Genomic DNA, 21081 nt, shown 5'->3' on the forward strand with positions numbered 1-21081 from the left:
AACACTGGGCCAAGTCCTGGAGTGGCGAGGTGGGCAGTACTGGTGGTCTTCTGGCTGAGCAGACCTGTTGATGAAACACAGCTTTTGGGGCACAGATCAGATGCTGCATTCTACCTTGGCAGCACTTGTTTGCTTTGCATGGTGATGCATACTTTGTCATCTCAGGGCTTTAAATGCCAACAGCACAGGCTGCTGAAAGACGAGATTGAGAATGTGCAGCCCAGGCTGTCATGGAGTGAAAGCAGGGTGACACCAGCCACCAAAAAAAAAAAAAAAATCCAAAACAAACCCAAACTATTGATTTGAGGGAGCAGGACAGGGAGGAAGGTGGCTAGGCCCAGGTGAGGTTGGTGTTTCCTAGTGCTCCATTCCTCTCTGGAAGGAGAGCTGTGTAGCCAGGAGCTCCCTCAGCCCTAAGCGGGAGCAGGGATGGTCAGGGCAGTCACCAGGTGTTCAACAGCCTGTTGCTATTCCTGCTCCCCAAGACCACCTGCTCCCCATAGCCATCACACAGGGAACCTGGGAACAGTTCACCTGGATACCGGGGGAAGCCATGAATAAAGGAGCTGGAGGGAATCTGTGGGCCAGTGGGAGTGTTTAAAGGGAGTCCCAGGCACCTTCCTGCTTGTGTATGCTCTGCTCTTAGCTTGATGGCTGAAAGGCAGCCTGAATTTTCAGAGGGGCTGGCTGGAGAGTCTCAGGAGGAGGGGGAAATACTGCCAGTACAGACCATTTTCGAGAGGCTTGGACCTGGAGGAGGTAGGGATTACAGGTATCAGTGGGAGCTGTTAGCACTTTGTTCTAGAAACAGATGAGGTTTGAAGTGAGCTTGGAGCTACAGCAAAGGAAGCCTCAGGTGCCAGATCTGCAAACATGTGTGAGTGCTCTTTCTGGGAGGTAATGAACCCGGTGGGGAAATTCTGATGATTAAAATACCTCTTCTCTTCCTGGCCTTTAAATGGGGTGATGCAGCATTTGGGGGACCCTGGTCAGGAGCAGTCCTCTGCACTGACAGCAGCGCAGGAGCTTTTGCAGTCACATCTCCTATGGCATTGCTTCCCCCTTCCAGAGTGAAAAACAAGTATTTCCACTGGCTTTTCAGCATGCCAGACAGCAGACATTCAGCAGAGACCTTGGAGATGTTTGGAGAGGAGTAAGCAGCCACATGAAAGCAATGGAAAACGTGCTCGCAGCCCCTTTGAGGGCTGTGCTCCTCTGGAAGCAGGGATCCCAACAGGATCCTTTGCTTGGGGCTTTCACTTTACGGGGTGCAGCCAAGTCTCCCAAGAAGGAAAAGACTCAAAGATGCTGACAACTGGTTTAAGCCTCATGAGCCTTGCAGCAAAAGGGATTATTCAAGCCAGGCTTGGGAGGGAACAGTGTCCTTGCAGCAATGCTTAAAAAAGCTTTAGGATCTGAAACCCAAGCTGGCCACGGCACTCTGGCTCGTGCGCTGTGAACAGGAGCCAGCTCATTACCGGTTGCTGTTGCCTTTCTCCTGTGTTACTGTAAGGAGGGGAGTTGAGCTCGGGTCCAGTTTGCTGACAGTCCTGAACTGGGTATGGGGAATCACAGCAGGAGGAGCCCCTCAAATGGAGGAAGAAGTACAGTGTCTCAGGGTAGTCCACAGTGCCATTTTCTGAGATAACACCAAGGAGAGCCAGCGAGGGGAATGCCACTGGATAAAGAGGTATCTCTGAAGTGAAGATTTGCTTGTAAGGTGCTTAAAAGTGTTAGGGGTGGGAGCAAGAGACAAACCAAGTTAACTGATGGCAGCGGGGTCTTCCCTGGGCTGAGACCTCAGGGGTGCATGGAGAGGGTCCAACCCCCTGCCATGGTCCTGAACAGTTTCAGGGATGCTCAACCTCCAAAGCCAGAGCTGGGGCCACGTTTTGAGAATGAGACATTTCCTTTACTCACAGAACAAACCATGCACCCACAACTGAAACCTCCCCAGCACAGGGGGAGGATGCTGCAGGGCTGTAGTGGTGCAGACTTGGCACTTATGGAGGAAAACCTGCCAATAACCAAATAATAACAACACTGACATTCCTCAACAAATGAATTATCTCTGCTCTCTCTCAAAAATACATTTTCTTGAACTGTATTTCCAGCTTGGCAAACAAAACTAAATTTACTGACATGAATTTCCACACAGTTGTGCCACTAGGAAGGAAGGAAACAAAACAACAACAAAAAAAGGGTTTTTTTGTTGTTGTTGTTGTTTTAAAAAGTATCTTCAATAAAAAGAACCAGTGCTTTTTCTTTTTTGTTTCAAAGGGATGGAGAGAGGAGAGAAAGGGGCAGATAAATAGGAATTCCTCTGGGTGAGGAAAAGCAAAGACGGGTCTTGCTCTTCTGCAGCAGGGCTGAGCGGGGCGGCAGGACCCCGGTGTTGGCTTCACTTCAGCACAGAGGGCAGGGGCTGCCAGCAGAAACTTAATTCTGGGTGCTGGGGCTCCAGTAAACCATTGTTCATGCTGTACAAAAATACACAGCTATCGTGTATGTTCCCTGTGATGTTTCCCATTCTGCGGGGAGCCCTGCCCGGCTGCTGTTCCCGAGGGCTGAGGGCAGACCCTGGGCTTCTCCCTGCTGGCAGGGCAGGCGTGGGCCAGTCGGGAGCCTTCGCTCTCAGCAATCCTGGTGCCCATGGGCTGCTGCAGGAGGGCAAATAACGCCTGCATGGCCTGCACGCGTGTTTTCCCCTTCCCTGAGGTCCGGGAACTGAGGATGCAGGATGCTCTGGGTTTGGGGTGTAGTGGGGCTGACACATGTGATGGGGATGGGTGGAGGGGGTGGCTGTAGGGCAGCCCCTGCCCACCCTGCAAGCACATCCCCGTGGCCCCACGGTCCCTTCCAGATAGGGAAGCTCCATCCAGCCCGGCTGCCCCTCGGATCCACCAGGAATGCAAACAGGCTGCAGCACTGCCCCCCGCCCCGGGGGCCACTTAAAACAGATGGAGCGATGTAAACCTGACAAGTTTTTATATGTACAGAGACACTTCTTAAATCCCAGTCCCACCCCTTGAGTCCCCCAGTAAAAGCCAACAAAAGAAGCATTTAAAATAAAAAGTAAAAAAAACCCCAAAACAAAAAAACCCCAACAATTGACCTCCCCCCACCCCAAAAAAACCCCTAACCCAGTCCCCAACTGGGTCTCAGGTGGGAAACAGGGACGTGCCGTGTTCCCAAGTGTGGTGGAGAGGGGATAAAGTGACCTCTTCAAAACGGGGTGCAGGTGGAGCCGGGGAGGGGAGCTGGGCCCCGGCACTCTCCCACGCACTTCCCCAGCTCGCTCCGGCCAGCGGCGGGGACAGGGCAGGGGTTCAGTAGTATGAGCCGGCCCGGGCTGCGCTGCCGCAGCAGCATCAGCCCCGGGGACAGTCCTGGAGGGTGGCCCAGACACCGGGGTGATGGTTCATAGGTAAAAAGCTAAAAACTTGCGGGGGGGGTGCTGGCAGGGAGGGTGACAGAGGAGAGGAGGCACCGAGCCCCCTCCCCGGCCGCCGTGTCCCCACCGGCGTCCCCGCAGCCGGCGGGCGCCCTTAGGACTCCGAGGAGGAGCGGGAGACGCTCTGGAGCAGCGATTTGTATATGGCAGAGTTCAGGAAGCGAGGGTAGGAGTCTCTGTGCATGAGCGTGTAGATCTGGAGCTGCGCGTCATCGAAGGTGTGCGAGGACGGCTCCTGCATCTTCCGGTTGATGACCTCCCGCACCCGCGAGTCCAGGCTCACCTGGGTGGCAGGGAGAGAAATGGGGGGGGGCGTTGAGCGACCCCCAGTGACAAGCCCCCCTCTCCAGCACCCACCCCTGCACCAGCTCTCACAGGGTAATTGCGTATCAACACGGCAAGTGGCCGGATGTGGGGAGACCGTGGTGTGTTCCACCTCAGAGTGTATTTGCATCGGAGCCAGGGGGTTTTGGAGAGCTGCGGGGAGGTCTCTGGGTGTCCCCCGTGTCCTCATGTCGGGCACAGGGAGGTGGGCTGGGGTGCTCCCCCCCCCCCCGGGTGCCCCCGCTCTGGGGATGCTGAGGGCTGGGCTGGAGCATCTCCTCAGCCCGCTGGTGCCCTCGTGAGGTTTCGGCCCCGCAGCACAACCCGGCCTCTGGTCCCGCTGCTGGCTGCGTCTGGGGGGTCTTGGGGGGCCAGGAACGCCCTCCCCACTGCCGTGCACACGCATGAAGCAAACCCGTTACGCTGCCAAACCCATCCCCAACCACCCGCCCCATCCCCAACCTGCCGTAGGACTGCAGCGGAGCTGGGACACGGCCCTCTCCCTGAGGGACAACCCCCCCAGCCCCAGTTCAGCCTCAGCCAAGCCCAGGGGCTCTGCCCCGTACCTCTTTGGGCGAGAGGATGGAGATGTAGTCCTCGTAGATCATCCTGGCCTTCTCGTCGATGGTATGCTTGTTGCACTCGTTTTTGAGCTCCTCGCACGCTAGCCAGAAGAGCATGTTCTCCTCGCTGTACTCAGTCCGCAAGAACTCCCGGAAGACATTGCGACCCGCCGGGCTCTTCATCAGCTTGTCGAAGGACTGTGCCCAGCCCCGCACCTCCTCCGGCGTGGGTTTGGTGCTGCCGGGTCCCGGCAGGGGAGGCAAGGGGACAACGTTACAGCCAGCCGGGCAGGGCTGCGGGCTCCCCGCTGTGCCCCTCCCCATGTGGCTCGGCCATCCTCATCCCCAGTCCCGTCCCGGAGGGACTGTGTCCACACACATCCCCGTGCTCACACTGAGGCTGTTCCTGCTCGGGCTCCGGTTATCACAGAGGCTTTTGGAGGTCGCTTATGGGGTCTGTCCCAGCTCTGCTCAGCTGGGTTGGAGCGTGCGCTTGCCATCAGCTGCATTTCCCAAGCTGAGATGTATTTTGGTGCTGGCATTGCACAAATCCAAAAGGGAACAAAATCCCTTCCCTTGCAGAGCAGCAGCTCTGAGCCACCCCAGCTGAGGAGAGACCGAGGTGGGTCCATCATCCCTCACAGCTGGGGGAGGAAGGGAGGCTGCTCCCCAGCAAATAAATACTCACTTCCTGCTAAAGCAGGGCAGGAGCAATCATTATCAGTGGCTAATTAGCACATCTGACCCCTAACCCTGCTGTGCCAGGCACTGCACAGAGTACCCATGGCTGGGCTGTGGGTGAGGGGGGGGTTGCACCCATCCCCCAGAGCAGGGTGCCCGCAGGATGAGGCTCTGCCCATGGGACACAGCCTGAAAGCTGCTGAGGTCCTTGTGTGCCTCAGTTTCCCTTTGCGAGGGGCCCAAGGGCCAGAATCGCAGCGGGCTGCAGCCCGTGGCTCCGAGCTCCCCATTTCTTGGTGGGAACTGGGGACACGCCGCTGGAAGCAGCACAGAGATCGCCCGAGTCCTGGTGCCCCGACCCTGTATGTGCACCAGCGGGCAGGATGCAGGGCTGGGTGCCATGGAGGGTGGCAGTGGGTGCTGTGCTGTGCCATGCTGCACCGGTCCCCGCACCCGTCCCCGCGGCACTGCCCCGCACTCACCACGCTTCACAGTTTGGGATGGTCTCCAGTTTGGTCTCCCGGGACGCCCTCCACGCTCGCTCCCGGTCCTCGTTCCTAACAGGGAGACAGAAAGGTAGTCAGGGGGTTGGGGGTGCACCCAGACCCCCACCTTGACCCCCTGACCAGTCCTGGCCACCAGATCTCCTCCGTGGGCACCAGCACCCCCCCCCCCACACACTCCTCCCCAGCACCCTGCCCGCCCCGGCGGCACCCCGGCTCCCTTGTGCAATTTTGCCGTCATCATGCAAGGGTGTTTCCTGTGTTTGGGCAGTGCCCCGGCCCTGCTCCACCACCCAGGACGTGTGCCAGGGTCGAGCCGCAGCCGGAGCGGCCGCGGGGCCGGGCAGCAGCAGCTGGGCAAGATCAGTGCTGGCTCAGACCGTGGCAAAGCCGTCGTGGACCAACACGAATAAACACGGATAAATAAGTAAATGGGGGGGGCTGCAAGGCCCAGGGCTGGGGCTGTCGGGGCTCAGCGCCATGGTGTGCCTGGCCCCTGCGCCCAGTTATCACCGTCTCCAGCCAGTGACGACCCTGGCTCACCCAGGAAACTGCTGGCCAGGGCAGACGGAGAAATGCGAATGGCCGGACCCTGCACCCCCGACACATCCCAGCACTGCCCAACCTGGAGGCCGAGCGCAGGACGGTGGTGCCAGGGTGCAGGGGTGCCAGGGTCCCCTGTGACACTCCCCCCCCATCCCATGCCCCCAGGGGTGCCGGCGATGCAAGGGGACAGTGGCCTCCAGCCAACTTCCCCCAGGCCCTTGAATTTCGGCGCCCGGCGCTGACCACAGCGCTTCCTGCTTGCGACACGGTTTCTTGCCGCTCGCACAGGATTAAATGTGCAAACTGCTCCCCCGGCAGCATGGGTGGCCGGGGTGGGCGAAGCTGCGGGCATGTCCCTGCTCATGCCGCCCCTGGGGCTCGCCGCCTGGCATGCCTGAGCCCCAAAATGGTTGGCACCGGTCGCTGCTTGTTCTGGGAGCAGGGTACAGGAGGGATTTCTGTCCCAGCTCTGCTCACAGGCTCTTGCAGAGACAGAGGGACACTGAGAAGGGTCACCCCGCACCCAGCCGAATGTCACTCTCCGGGAGCGAGATGATCGTTCAGGGCGGGCTGCGAGGGGAGCTGCTCGCCGCACTCGCTGCCTTGCAAACGTGAGGAGGCAAGATGGGATCAGGTGCCCCAAGGACACAGCGGGGTTTGCACAGGGCTGACATCGGTGCTGGGGATGCACCATGGGTTTGCACGATGCTCAGCTCCAGGGTTTGCTGCTCCTCCATGCTTGGCGCTGTCGGCAGCCGTAAAGCCCAAAGCTGCTGCAAAGCCCGGTGCCATCAGCAACCTCAGAGCGAACTGATGCAGAAGATGCAGATGGGGATGCAGAAGAGCAGATGGGCTGTTCAAAATCCACGTTATCCAGAGAATAAGAAGCTGGCAATCCTCGGAGAGGGCAAGAGATGCAGCCGCAGGCAAGCGGCTGGTTACGCCCTTGGCTTTGGGCAGTGCTGGGACGCTAGGGCTGGACTCTACACCCACCGCCCCAAGGCAGAGCTGCCCGGGAGGGCTCCCATGGGTGAGGGTCATCCACCTCGGGCCGGGCACTGCAGCTGTGAGAAGGCAGCCATGATGTTGGGCAGAGACACCCAGCTCTCCTCCTGCCCTGCCCTGCCTGAAACAGGCAGCAAATGCCTCCTGCCTGCACAGCGCTGTGTCCAGGGGTCCCACTGCCCGGCCTCATCACCCTGCCCGGGTGCAGCCGGGTGCCCGGGAGGGAGGCTTGGGGAGGCAGAGGTCAGGCAGCTCGGTAGAGCACCGTGCTGTGCCGCTGGTGCTGCCTGCGGCTTTCCCTGCGCAGCCCAGCCGGGGACGTCCAGCCCCAGGAGAGCCGTTAGTGCAGTGCAAGAGCGGGGTTCCTGGTGCCGCGCTCTGCTCTGTATATTTTAAAAGATTTGGCCGATGGGCAGGAGTCACGGTGCACCACGGCTCAGCTCGGGCTCCCAAGCTCAGCAGGCTCCGTGCAGAGGAGAGCAACCGCCACGGCACCGCTGATGCCCATCTGCTCCAAAACACCGTATGGGCCCTTTCTAACCACGGCCCCCATGTGGCTTTGGAACCCCAACCCAATGCAAGCACACGAGCAGCCCAGAGGCTCGGTTCGGTGAGCGGGGCTGGCTCCATCCCAGCTGCCCTCCTGCACCCACTGCCCGCGGTGCGGCGGGGGTGCCGGGACCTGCACCGAAGGGCTGTGGAGCACCCTGGGGTGGGGGCTGCCACAGGAGCCCGTCTCCCTCAAAGCCAGGTGCCTGCTTGGGCAGCAGCCGTGTCCAAGTGCTTGGTGCTGCATGAAGCACGGAGGACCAGCAACGTGTGGGTGAGCGCCGCACCTCCCCTCCTTAGGGGACCCTTGAACATCGGACGATGAGGCAGGCGGGTGATGCTCACCGGCCCTGCGGGAGCCTCGGGCTGGGACGGGCGGCGGGACGTACCATGAGCAACTGCAGCAGCAGCACCAGCAGAAGCAGCAGGCGTTGGGGCGGTGGTTGCTGGCGGGTTGCACCGTTGTCGGAGAAGTCTCATGCCGGGACATCGGAAGGGGTGTCTCTGCGGACGCGGGTCCTGCGTACTGGAAGGCAGGAAGGCAGGGAGCGAGTGAGCGAGCTGCCAATGATTATCCCCCGCCACGTGCAAGCACCCAGAGGTAAACAAGGGACCTCCGAGCAGTGACTTGCTGGGATTTAGTTTTGGCTCCCACTTGCCACCCCGGCCACCAGCCAGCCCTGAGACGGTCACCACCTCACCTGCGTCCCAGCCTCATACACGGTGGACGGGGTTGGGTCGTGCTTTGGGGGCTCTTCTGCTGCTCTCCGCTCCTCCCAGCCTGTGGGTGAGCCGTGCCGCCGAGACCCCCTGGCTAGTGTCCCTGCCGCCTCCTGGATGGAGCCTGTGGGGAGGGAGAGGAGCGGCACCATGTCACCTTCGCAGAGGGAGCCCCCAGCTTCGAGTGGCTCTGGGGGGGCTGCTCCATGCTGGGGGAAGCCCTTTGCAGGCAGCGGGCTGGGGCACGGCAAGCAAACAGAAAGGGTGCAAGAAAAGGAAGTGAGAAGGAAAGGGGGAAGGCGGACACGGCAGCAGATGCTCTACCAGCCCCACGCTTCGCCTGGGACTCCCTCCCACACTTTGTCGGTGGTGCTGAGCCCCGCAGGCAGCAGTGGGGCTGGGCAGGGTGTGGGCCTCAGCACCGGTCTCGTGCACCCCTGGCCGTGCCCCGTGCCGTGGGGAAGCGTGGCCGGACCCCCCCCTGCGCATTTGGGCCCGGGATGGGGAAGTCGGAGCCGCTCCACGGCATCATGTGAGGAAGGAAACGGGGTGGAGGGGGGAGTTTTCACAGCTCCCAGCATGAAACCAAAACTCGCCCCGTACCAAGCATGGGTCGAGTCCAGCGCTCTGCACTGCTGCTGCAGAATGGTCCCCATGCCCGCAGGCCTGCCTGTCCCTGCCTGCCTGCCTGCACCACCGGCCCAGCCTGGAGCCGGGATGCTCCTGGGCAGGAATGGTGCTGGGTGCCAGGGCTCAGTGCCCACCTCCATGCGGGGTGGTGGTCAGGATGCGATCACGGCCGGCTCTGCCTCCCTGAGGGCGGTGGGCAGCAATCACGGTCCTTCCTCTGCCGGAAAGAAGGAACGGGAGTGGGGGGCAGCGGGCAGGGGGAGCCCCCGGCTGCCTCAGCCCCAGCATCCCTGTCTCGAGCTGCCCCAGGTCTCATCACCTGGGGACTGAGTCCTGCGCAGACTCAGTGAGGGGGATGGAGCTGGGGTGCAGGTCCCAGCTGGGGACAGAGCTGTCCCCAGGTCCCCCCCTGAGCCCACGGCTGCCCCCGCGGGTACAGTCCCCCCATCTCCACCATGGCCACCGCCCGGCAGCACTTCCCATGAGCTCCTCGCCTGGGCCCTTGCAAACCCTCCCGCTGGCTCCCATAGCTCCCGCAGGAACGAAAAAGGAGAGAGTCTGCGTTTCGCTCCCAATTGTCCCTATTTATAGCCCCGAGTGCTGGCAGGACGGCTGTGACCTTGTCACCCGGCTCCACAGCAGGCTCCGCTCCCTCTCACACCGTGCTGCCTTCAGGTCCATTTAACCCATCTCTTTTCTCCCTCGCCTTTGCTTCCCCTCGACCGACCATCTTCCACTCCCAGCGGCCGCTCTTCCCCTGCCCACCCACGGCGACATCCCGCTGCCGAGCCCGCTCGCCCCGCGGTGCCACGGCCACGCCACCATGCCCAGTGCTGCCGGGGGGCTGCGGCCCCATGGTGCGGGGGGAGCCAGGCTCGGGGCACGGCTCCCAGCGGGGCCGCGGCACTAATTACAGCAACCGGTGACAGGGCTGTGGGAACCGGGCAGGCAGGAGGAAAACCTGAAGGCTGGGAAAACCCTGCTTCCACCCAGCTCGCCCCGAAGCAAAGGCAGCCCAGCTCTGCCGCGGCCCCGGGGTGCGGAGCAGGCAGATGAGAGGTGGCCAAGGGACGGGGACACGGGGACAGAGGGTGGCATTGCTCCAGGGGGACTGCCAGGCACTTCGCTTCTGCAGCTGGTGCCTGACCTCGGGCAGAACGGACCCGCAAGTGGCTGAGCTGAAACACCCCGGAGATGCAGCAGGATGGAGCGGCATCCCCCAGCAAAGAGCACCCAGCACCCGGCCAGGAGGCAGGATCAGCTCGTTGCCCATCCCGGGTGCTGCGGCACCCACCCAGGGACACCTCGGCTGCATGGGCTGCACCGAAGGGGATGGGGAGAAGGGAGGTGTGGGGCTGCAAAGGCCCCGCTGGCCTGTGGCACCGAAAGGCAATGCTGCTGTGCTCCGGACTGGCACTGAAAGGCAATGCCGGCGCGCTCTGGATTTGCAGGGCCTGGTTTCCCAGCTCCGTGCACCCCTTAACACCGTCGCATCCCACCCCACCATGCCGTCGGGGGCTGCATGCCGAGCTGCCGTTTCCGGCTGCCCCAGGGCCGGGCACCGGTGCGGGGCTGCCAGGGCTGGCGGATAAGGAAGTCCTGGCAGGCAGCGGAGCCTATGAGCACCGGAGGGGAGGCGAGGGCGCGCATGCGAGGCTGCGAAAAGAGGAAGGCTGACAAAAAGGGGACGTTTCCCCAGCAGAGAGAAGAGATGCCCCGAAAGCCACCCTTGCCTGAACTCCACGAGTTCCCCATGAGCCTTTGCCATCGCTGCCCTTCGCCATCGCCGCCCTTCGCCATCGCTGCCTGGTGCCTGGCGGCTGCAGCATCTGGCCTGGGACTCCCTGGGCACCGGGCGTCCCCGGGCCGTGCCAGCTCACATGCCTGTGACGTCCCTGCCGAGCTCAGCGCCGCCCCGTCCTCTCCCCAAACAGAGAGGGGAGCCCCCATGCAACCAGATGAGATGAGCGCTCCCCAAAATGGCTTTCGAAGGGAAACCTCCCCTTCCATTGGGCTGCTCCTTGCTGGGGCGCTGGGTCGTCCTCGTCCCACACAGCCACACATGAAGCGCCCTGTGCCCTGCTCACCCTGGGCAAAGCAGTTGCCAAAATCACCGTGTCCCAGCTGCTGCGGGACCTGTGGCATCGGTGTGCCCGCACGGGCAAAGCCGAGGCGATGGCAGACATTAGCCACGGGGATTACACCCCGCCACGCACCCTGCTTTCCCTGAGTGCCCCGGCTGGGGACGATGCCCTGAGCAGTGTGACATCCCCCCCTCGGCCCCCCCTGCCTCTGCCAAGCGGGGCACAAACCAGCCCCCACCCCGGTGTGGGGGGCACCCCCCGCACAGCCTGCGCCGAGCCCCCCGTGTGCCCACCCGACCCCGTCTGCGGCTGGCGGGACGACCTGGGGGAGCGGGAAGCTGCCATGGGCACATCGGTACCTGCAGCCTGGCCATCGCGGCGGCGGCGGGTGCCGGCCAGGGTGACCCCGGCCGGCTCAAGGGGTGCGCAGCATTGCCAGAACCGCTGGGTCTGAGGTCAGGGAGGTGGGAGAGAAAAGAGAGAAAGAGAAAAGAAAAGCAGCCGAACACATCCTCTCACAGGAAAGGGAGTGGTAAGGGAAGTGGCAAACTCAACCGAAGAGTTCAGACCTTTTTTGGGAAAGCCCCGGCAGGGCCCGGCTGCTCTCCTCGTTGCTCCGCGTGGGGCCGGCACCTCGATGGGGCAGGAGCGGGGCAGAGCGAGCCCCACCGGCAGCAGAGCCAGGGCATCCTTCTGCTTCCCACCCCTCGGCCGGGTCCAGTGGCCGCTGCAGGCGCAAGATCGGCCGAGCTGGGGCTCTCCAGCTGGGATGGGCACTGGCCACAGTGCCGGCAGCAGCTGGGCATCTTGGAGGTCACCTGGGCACACCAGCGCTGCACAGCCCTGCGGCCAGCACAGCTTCCCTGAGGAGTGACGGGCAGGATACATCCCCGGGGTGGGCACAGGCCGGTCCCCAGCACCCATCCGAGGCCGCTTTGAAGGGACGGTGCTTTCTGCCACGCTGTGCCCCGGGCGTCCCCAGGGCTCCGGCGCTGCCCATGGGGCGAGGACGCCAGCGGTGAGGCGGGCAGCGAGGGAAGGGGGCCGGTGCCCGAGGGTGGGCTGAGTCAGAGCCTCCTGCCGTGCCTCCCAGCAGCATCATCGTCCCTGCGACGTGGGGATGTGCCAGCCTGCCTGCCGCGCGGAGCGAAGCCCAGCTCCCTCGGCCAAGAGTGACTCATAAACAAAGTTGTTTGGTTTTTTTCCTCTTCAGAAAAAGAAAGACGAGAGAGAGAAATCAGACGCCCAACCTCCGTTTCCTTGATTAAATTTGCCCTCGGCACCGCTGCGAGCGGAGGGAGCTCTGGCCCCGGCACTACACCAGCGACCAAAACCCGTCTGTGGTCTCTGCCGGCGGCTGCCCCCTCGCTCACACAGGCTCGCCGCAGGTGGAAAAGGGAGAAAAGGGGGGGAAGAGGGAGGGAGGGAGGGATGCCGGCAATCCTGCACACTCCCCTGGGGCCGCGGGGCTGGGCCAGGCACCCGGCTGCGGCACGTGCCCGTTATCAGCCCGGCCCAGCGCCCCACTGGGCACAGCCGCTTCCCTCGCCTGCCCCGGGGATGCCGAGCTGTCATCTCCTCCATTCCCAACACCGCGTAACCCGGCACCCCCACACCAACGTGGTCACGGTGCTGCCGTCCCCTACCCCACCCCGTCTGGACAGAAACCTCTCTGTCACCCAAAAGTCACCCTCCGCTTCGGCAGCCCCTTTTTCTGCTTGGTGCCCACACACCATCGCTGCCGTCCTCACAGGTGCCCAGCACCGCCCTGCTTCTCCAGTCACCTGAACCTCATTCATTTTCCAGACGGTTTTCCAAGGTTCCCTTTGACGCTGCCGAGCAGGGCCAGCTCTGAGAGCCGGGTGCTGCTGGGATGTGGCCGTGCTCCCAAGGGGCAGCCCCCAGCACCCCGAGCTCGCCGGCCGCAGGGCACCCTCTGGCACTGAGGGTATTTTTATTCTCCGGACGCCTCCAGCCCCAGTAGGAGATCTCTGCCCCAGGAGGGACCTTCCCTTTGTATTTTATGGGTCAAAACTGGGAGGGCAGCTTTGCTGCTCATCACAGACACCCCTGGGGATCGCTCGGTGGGGACGATACACAACCCCCCCCCCCAGTGCCACTGCAGACACCATCCCCGGCCAAGCTGCCGGCACAAGTGAGACCCACCACCTCCAGCATGCCTTGGTGAGGAGCAGCGCCGGATCCAGCCCCTCTGCGTGCCTCAGAGGAGCTCCAAAACGCCCATCACCTGCGAGACCAGCCACGCTGGATCGGTGCAAGCAGAGCTCGGCAGCCCCGGCCACTGCTGGATTCTCCAGTGTCTAATAAGGGCTCAGCCCAGCCTGCAGCTTCCCCGCCTCCTCTCTGCCTTTCTCCTGGGAGGGACCCAGCACCTCTGACCTCTGCCAAATTTGGCTGAAACCAGCCACCGAGTGCACCCAGACGTGGGCCAGCTCCGCAGGCAGCCCCAGCGGATGGTGGGGGGCTGGCACCCCCCTGGGGTCCCCTCTCCCGGGGTTACCCCACGGGCAGGCACTGCTGCCAAGCCCCACAGCTGCCGCCCGCCCCCGCAGCCCGCCCCAGCCACCTGCCAGCGGCACAGGAAGTTTTAGGAGCTATTTTTAGTCCCAGCTTTCCCCCCACTCTTTAGCAATCTCTTAGAAAAAGACTAAAGAGGTGAGGCTCGAGCCCTGCCACTCTGCAGGGACGACCCCGATGCCACCGGTACGGGAGCACCAGAGCTCTTGGGCACCAGCCGGGTCGGGCTCACCCGGTCGCGCTGGGATGAGGGGATGGCGATGTTCGTGTGGCTGCACCCCAGCCGCCTCCCCGCCGCCCTGCCGAGCACGTGTTGCCGATAATGCCGGCAGATGTGCCTGCGCACGTGGTGGAGAAGGTGGCGGCGAGCAGATGCCTTTGGGGGAGCTCCTCTGCCCGGCAGTGATTTTTCTGCCATCTCCTGAGACTGGAAAGGCAGGTCCTGGCGATGGGAACCAGGAGATGCTGCAGCGAGTCCCTACACTTCCTCAGTTCTTTGCACCACAAGGACCAACAGCCCCATGAGCACCTCTCCTGCTGGGATGAGGATGATGCTGGGGTCCTTCTCCAGACCGGCCATCTCCTCTGCTCCCTGCCTCTCTCCTCACCTGTAGCCGGGGTGTATTTCTGCACCGAGCATCCTCTGAGCCAAATCCCACCGTAAGCCCTCCCAAAAGGACCACATGAACCTCTCCAGCACCTGCTGGAAAGAGGCGAGTGGACCCGCGGCTCTGTCCCGGCATGGCCACCATGGCCGAGATGGCCACCGCGGGCTGCCGGTCAGCACGACGGGTACAGCGCTGTTGGCACCCGCCCCTCCGGCCCCAGCTCTTGCACTGAAACGGAGTTAATTATTTCATAGCATAAAAATAGCACCCGCGACAATCAGCTGGGTGATTTAATAAGGCAAGCCCTGACAATTATGTTTCTATTAGTAGAGGTATCGTGGCGTTGTTAAGGCAGACTCCTAGTAAGCATTTGGTAATGATCCATGCAAAAGGAGAAGAAAGATCACGGTAATCAATACTCAGCAGGGGCTAAACTGCACGGACGGAGCTCTGCAGCTGATGGGAGGAAAGAGAAGTGGAAGGGGAGGGATATGGCATCGGTGTGGCCGGGGTGAGAGCCGAGCCGGGTGGGTGGCAGGGCGCTCCTCGTCCACAGGGTGCTGCCAGTCCAGGACACACTCGTCCCTATCCCAGTGCATGCCAGGACAGGCAGCACCGTGTGCCCTCAGGGACCGTGGGGCAGAGGAAGGGGCATCAGTGGTAATTTGGGGTACAGAGATGCTAGGAGGACTGAGGATAAGAAGACGAAGAATTTCCCTTTCCAAGGAAATGAAGAACCAGACAGAGAATCAACCCCAGATCGAGATGAAAAGAAGGGACCCTGCATCACAGGGAAACGCTGGATCAAAGGGGTCACTTACTGTGGCTCCGAGTGCTCCTCAACGTGGCCGACGGGTGATTTCCTCCCCAGCCCCAGCACAAGACCAAACCCCACCGGCTGCATTCGGAGACCCACGCCAGCACGGAGCTGCCAGCGAGCACAGGGAGGAGGTTTGGGAGCCTGCGCCGGCACAGGCGGGAGGTGGGTCCGGCCGCGCCGAGGACAGGTCTGGCCCTGCTCTCCAGCCACGCTCCCTGCCCAAAGCGTGGCCCCGCGCGGCATTGATGTGGTCAGGGCAGGGCTGAGCCCGGCAGCCAGCTCAACCAGTGGTGGGACCGGCTGGGCCGGGGCTACACCAGCATGATGGCTGGGGACAAGGGGGACCACCACCCAAATGCTGGCCCTGGGGACATTTGCCCACCGTGGTTTATTCACCTGGGCAGCTGTGGCCCCCCTGCCTGCACGCTGCCAGCCCTGACAGATGCCTTTTGGGATCTGGCTTCAGGTAGATGTTGTGCCTTGCCGGCGAGCACCCAGGCTGGGACATCCTCGCAGCCCCAGATCCAATGCCACCACGGGGCCTGGGACCAGAGCTTGCAGAGCCCAGCTTTCACTTGCACCAACAAGAAAACTTCCTCCCACACCAGACTTTAGTCCTACATTAAAACAGCGAAGGACTGAGGAAGGAGTGCCTCAGGACCTGCAAGCAAATACCCATGGCAAGGGGGATTTGGTGAGCTGATGCCCTGTCCCAGCTCCAGAGCATCCCAAAGGACATATGTGACCCCTGTGCCACGGTCACCGCAGCCGCAGCTGTGCCAGGGTAGCAGTGATGCTCTGCCCTGCCCTAGCCGTGACAAGCAACGGGGAGCTCTGCGAGCAACTCCCGTCCTCCGAGACCAGCCGCGCCAGTTATTTAAAACCCAGCCAAAGGGGAAGAAAGACGGTGGGGTTCGGTTCTGTCATCCCCGGGGAGGAGCTGGCAGCACGGGGAGGAAGGAAGCGCTGTCACCCTGCGTGGCCCCTGTGCCACAGAGGCGGCCCCTGGCCCCGGGGCAGTGCCAGGCAGCCGCAGCCACTGCATCCTGCTCCGGCTGGGCACGCTGCTGCCAGACGGGCTGCGGGAGACAGCCGGGGCAGCAGGAGCCTGGTCATGGGTCGGTGCCCATTGCAGGTATTCTGGGCTCGGATCGCAGCAGTGACCCTCGCTGGGGGTCTCAGTGAGACCCCTGATGTGCCAGGCCACGGCGATGCCCTTTGCTGAGCCCCCGGGATGCTGCAGGGCTCGGCTGTACCGTCAGAGGACACGGCAGCTCGTCTGCCACCACACGGCAATACATTTCCCCCAGCCCCAAACCCCCTATGTGAGCTCTCTCCTCATGGTGAAACATGCACCGAACTGGCAGGCAGCATCTTTCCTTGTTTTTTTCTTGTTTTTCAAGGCTAGCTTGAAGCTTTCCCTTCCTTTTCCGGGGTTCCTGCCCGCTAATGCCAATATGTACCTGTTTGCTCTTCTCCTGCCCTTTGCACTGAAACGCTGCTTGGGCATTTGCCTTCTGTCGGAGGAAACTACTTCAGCCTCAGCTGAGTTCGTGCCTGCAGGAGGGGGAGCAATGGGGAAACCCAAACCCTTAGCTCCAAACCCCTTTGCTGGCTCCCTAACCCGCTCAATACCGAGCCAGCAGTAAATCCACCTCCGGGAGCGAGCTGTCAGCGTACCCACAGCCTGTCCCCTGTGTCCAGCGCCACGGCCAGACACGGGGACGTCGGGGGCTCTGCTCCCCCTGTGCCCATCTTGTTGCTGCCCCGGAGCCTCCGCAGCACTTCTGCCTCCGGAGTGGGCAAGTGCTGACAAGCCGGTCTGGAGCGTGGCAAGGCTGGGCCCCCAAACCCAGCGGATCTTCACAGTCTGAGCAAAAAGCCCTCAAAAGGTCAACTGAGGTTGTTTCCAAGCAGTTAGAGAACTGGAAGGGCAGCTTGTTATAAAACTCTACCATACATTTCCCTGCTGTTAGGAAACCCCCTTTTTTCCATGTCTAAGGTGAATGTTAAACCTGAACCCCAAAGGACTTTATTGTTGTTTTCGTTGCTGTTGCTGCTCCACCCTCCCCCCGGTTAAATCTCTGCTTCCACGAAATGGCCAAAGGCAGGAGGTTTTGCAGGATGGGGGAGAGGCAGAGCACCCCACGCCTCTCCCGGTAAAGTCAGCTGGGAGCAGCCGAGCTCCCGCAGACCCGGAGGAGCCGATGGGGTGGGCTGGGGGGCATCACCCTCTGTGCCCACCCCAATGGCCGGGGAGAGGGGAAGTCACAGGCAGGAGGTCCTTATCACTGGTCCACACCAAAGAAGGAACCCAGTGGATTTCAAGCCAAAAAAAATAGAAATAAAATAATACTCTGTGCTCCCAGACCGTGCTTTTGCAGAAAGGCACAGGTCAATCAAAACTCCGGGGTTGCTGCCTTGTTTTACATGGTGCTGTAGATCCAGCAAGAGCCAGAATTTTGCCTTCACTATGGTTTTACCCCAAAGCCAGCAGTTCCCATGTCGCTGGGTCCCAGGCAGCAGCCGGGCAGGCTGGGGGGGGCTGCGCAGGGGACTCACCCCACAGCTCGTGGGCTGGCACAGCCACAGCTCGGCCCCAGCAAGGCACTGGGCTGGCAGCTCCTGCGGCACGTGCCCAGCAGCGTTTAAGGCATCCAATCCCTGGGAAAAGTTACGGGTGTCCTGAAACTCATGGGTGCGGTGGGGAGAGCTGGCCGGGGGAATTATTTGCCACCAACAACGCCATGACTTAATGCTGCCATTGCACAGCTGAGGCAATAAGGACTTGGGATATTCTGCAGGTCACTGTCTCTGTGCTATGTGGGGCAACCCATGGCAAAGTAGCCGGGGAAAGAAATGGGCTGGCCGAGCCCAGTACTGATGGAAAAGAGCTGCAAGAGGTCCGTGTGGCACTGGGTGCAGGACGGTACGAAAAGGGAGACGCTTGCGGGGCTGGATGCCCGTTCCCTGAGCAGGGGCAGTGATGGCCACTGCAGAGCAGCTTCCCAGTCTGCGATGAGGTTGCTGGAGTCCCCGCGAGCCAGCGAGTTCAGTTTCTTCCCCTCTTACACCACAGAAGATGTCAGACACTCTTCCCCCATCCTGTCCTCCTCACGGGCAAAAACCACATTGTAACATATTGGGGGATGAAAATAACCGGTGATAAGGTCCAGAATCTTTTCCTCCCTCCAAATTAAGAGGTAGCTATGAAATAATGTATATAAACCACTGGCTTGAGATCCACTGCCCTCTGAAGAGCTTTTGTAATGGAAATGCATAGAGAGATGTGCAGAGACAAATAAGGAACTGAGTAATAGGAAGTCTCCGCGAGGGCTGTGGGCACCGGCTCACCCGGAAGCTGCTGTTATTCCAGGCAAGAGCCCGAAGCACCGAACCCTGAGAGCGCGTGGCACGGCGGCACGAAGGCGGTGATGCCTGCCAGCCCCGCTCTGCCGCGGCTGCTCTGCTTGTGGGGTGCTCAGGCAGGGCCGGGGGGTTGGTGCAAGAAACCGGCCCAAGGAGCAGCAGGAGCTGGAAGGGAAAGGCAGAACACCCCACGGGATGACTTAGGAGCGGCACCAGCACTGAGCGTGGCTCTTACCTCCTCTTGAGCTAGCTTTCCAAAATAATTTTATCCAGAGGATAAAAATTTGGATAAAAAGAGATAAAGCCACGGCAGCTTGAGCTCATGCTCTGCAGAGGTTGAGGAGCAACACAGCGGCTGCTTTGCCACTCCGGACCTGTTGCTCACAGGGAAGACCCCTGAGCACTGAGCTCACCCGCCCCCTCTGCACGAGCTCAGCTGAAACTCAAGATGCTGTAGCCCAAGTCCAGCCTAAAAGTGAGATGACAACCAAAGATAAGCCAAGCCGTGAGAGGATGCACTTCAGGAGGTGGCAGAGAGATGTGCTCCTCCCGCACCTCAGGCAGACTCAGCATTAATTACGCTGCGAAGGTATTTTTCTCCCTTACCCTCTCTGGGTTTGAGTTGCATTATCTGATTATCTGCCTTTGGTTCCTTCTTTTTTTTTAATAACAATATCAAAATGGGTACCCGCACCCTGATTGAGATATATTCATGTCACTAAATTCCTGCTTCTACACTATAATCTTATGAGGTGGAGTTTGTTTAATTGCTGAAGAACACGACTGTATTTTGATTAGCGGCTTGAGTCATTTGTGGGGAAGGGCTGATGCGGAGGAGCTAAAATCCTTGTAGGGAAATCTGATGTGGCGCTCTCCCTTGGGAGATATTCTGAAATATGTGCCCACTGGGGCGACCCGTTTTCCCAAAGAAAACGGTATCCACCAGGCCAGCAAAGGCCATGGGCTCCGCTCGTCCAGCGTGACATGGGACGAGCGTCTCTATCGACGGGGATGGTGGAGACGCATCCAGAGGGGAATGAACTCCCCTCGCAGCAGGGAAATCCCTCCCACTCACTTAACACTTTTTGTTTAGTTTCTTAAATAAGGCCATGGATCCGCGCCAGAGCAGCCTCATGGAAGTGGCGGGGAGAGGGAGCTTCCCGGGGGAACCTCTCTGTGCCCAAAAGACGCACCGCGATCCACACGCGGAGCAGCTCCGGTGGCTGCGCCTGGCCCTCTCCATCCCTTGGCCGCAGGGACGCGGTGCCGAGCCGTGGCATCCCGCGATGCCGCCCACGTGATGGGCTCGTGTTGGGCGACGGTTGGATGTCACATCCCTAGGGGGGAGAGCCGCGTCCTGGACACCACCGAGCCAGGTCCCCCCACTCGACCCTTTGGCCTTGCCGCTGCTGGAGGACCCATCAGGGACCAGAGCCCGCAGTCACCCTGACCTCAGCCAACCTCCCCGAGCCCCGGCACTCCCCGCTGCCCCGGCTGGCCAGGTCAGGGCTCCCGATTGCTGCTGCTCTCCGTCACAAGGCATGGCACCCCTCTGCATCAGGGGCACGGGGAGCTGCACGGGGAGCCTGCCTGGCCGAGCCCCTGCGTGGATGCTCCAGCACTGCCCTGGCACCCACCTGTGGGTGCAGAGGCCGGCAGCCCCGGGCCAGGGAGACCTCCGGGGGGGATCCTCCCTGCAAGCTCCCCCCCTGGGCTGGGCAAACCCCGGTGCAGCCGGCCCTGCGGCTGGAGGGTCCTCCCCTTCTTCCCCCTCCATCCTCCTCCTCCTCCTCCTCCTCCTCCTCGCAGGAGCCCTGCCCTCCCCCGGGGTGATGCGGCGGGGAGGGCTCCCTCCCTGCTCGGTGTCCGGGGTCCCCCCAACCCTGCCGGCCGGTCCCCACGGAGCATCCCCCCCCCCCCAGCCCTCGCACATGGGGCTGGTGACAGGCAGCAGCCGGACACACGGACGCGCACACACACACACACACACACACACAGCCCGACCTCTCCATCAACCCCGGCGCTCCGCGGTGCTTGGTGCGTGTCCGGAGGGCGGGGGGGGGAGCGTGCAAAAGGGAGGATGCACGGGGCGGGGGGCGCATGAAGAGGGGAGCGTGCAAAGGGGGGCGGGGGGAGCGTGCAAAGCGGGGTCCGCCCGGGCGGCCGGGGGAGCGGGGTCCGCCCGCAGCCGGCGGGGAAGGAGGCTAGGCTGGGCACAGGGCGAGGGAGGGGGCGATGGGCCCGTGTGTGTCCCCCCACCACCCTCACCACCACCCCCCCCCCCGCCCCACGGCATCCCGCGGGCGGCGGCGGCCCCGGGCCGGGGCGCGGGGTACTCACGGGCCGGGCATCCGCGCCGCCGCCGCGCAGCGCCGTCCGCGGCCGCCGCTGCCCCGCTGCCCCCCCCCCGGCCGCCGCCTCTGCGCTGCCTCCGGGCTCGGCACCGGAGGGAGAGGGAGAGGGAGAGGCAGCGGGAGCGGAGCGGAGCGGCGCGGCTGCACTGCGCACGCGTCCCCCGGCCCCTGCGATTGACTTCCTAAAGCAATTGCAGCTTTGGCACTTCCTCACGTCAAAACACACACACGCACACGCGCGCGCACACACACACACACACACACACACAGACAGACAGGCACACACGCCCAGCGCCCAGCACCGGCACCCAGTATGGGCACCCTGCACCGGCA

At 62.0% G+C, this 21081-nt stretch overlaps 1 protein-coding gene across 3 annotated transcripts; it reads right to left on the reverse strand.

Annotated features, from left to right (window-relative positions):
• Positions 1–2974: 2974 nt before the first annotated feature.
• On the reverse strand, positions 2975–20908 carry RGS19 (regulator of G protein signaling 19). 3 transcript variants are annotated; one of them, XM_075768643.1, is made up of 6 exons: positions 20735–20908; positions 8327–8469; positions 8015–8151; positions 5505–5579; positions 4345–4579; positions 2975–3737 (listed from the first exon to the last, which is right to left on the reverse strand). In XM_075768643.1, the coding sequence occupies exons 3-6, from the start codon at positions 8113–8115 to the stop codon at positions 3549–3551; spliced, it is 600 nt and encodes a 199-aa protein (XP_075624758.1). In that variant the 5' UTR covers positions 8116–8151; positions 8327–8469; positions 20735–20908; the 3' UTR covers positions 2975–3548. The 3 variants fall into 3 exon arrangements, with proteins under 3 accessions (XP_075624758.1, XP_075624756.1, XP_075624757.1); XM_075768641.1 differs by lacking the exon at positions 20735–20908 and adding an exon at positions 11419–11573; XM_075768642.1 differs by lacking the exons at positions 8327–8469; positions 20735–20908 and having other exon boundaries at positions 5505–5578; positions 8015–8153.
• Between the last annotated feature and the right edge of the window lie 173 nt (positions 20909–21081).

This window comes from Balearica regulorum, chromosome 16 (genome assembly GCF_011004875.1).
Source record: "Balearica regulorum gibbericeps isolate bBalReg1 chromosome 16, bBalReg1.pri, whole genome shotgun sequence".
Classification (NCBI taxonomy): Eukaryota; Metazoa; Chordata; class Aves; order Gruiformes; family Gruidae; genus Balearica; species Balearica regulorum.

Bases quoted from the DNA above. Each gene is read 5' to 3' on its own strand.
- RGS19 (XM_075768643.1), bottom strand. From the start codon at position 8,115: ATGTCCCGGCATGAGACTTCTCCGACAACGGTGCAACCCGCCAGCAAC. The intron at 4,580-5,504 runs GTGAGTGCGGGG...GGGACCCGGCAG, and splicing joins ATCCCAAACTGTGAAGCGTG to CACCAAACCCACGCCGGAGG. The intron at 3,738-4,344 runs GTACGGGGCAGA...CCTGCCACCCAG, and splicing joins CCATCCTCTCGCCCAAAGAG to GTGAGCCTGGACTCGCGGGT.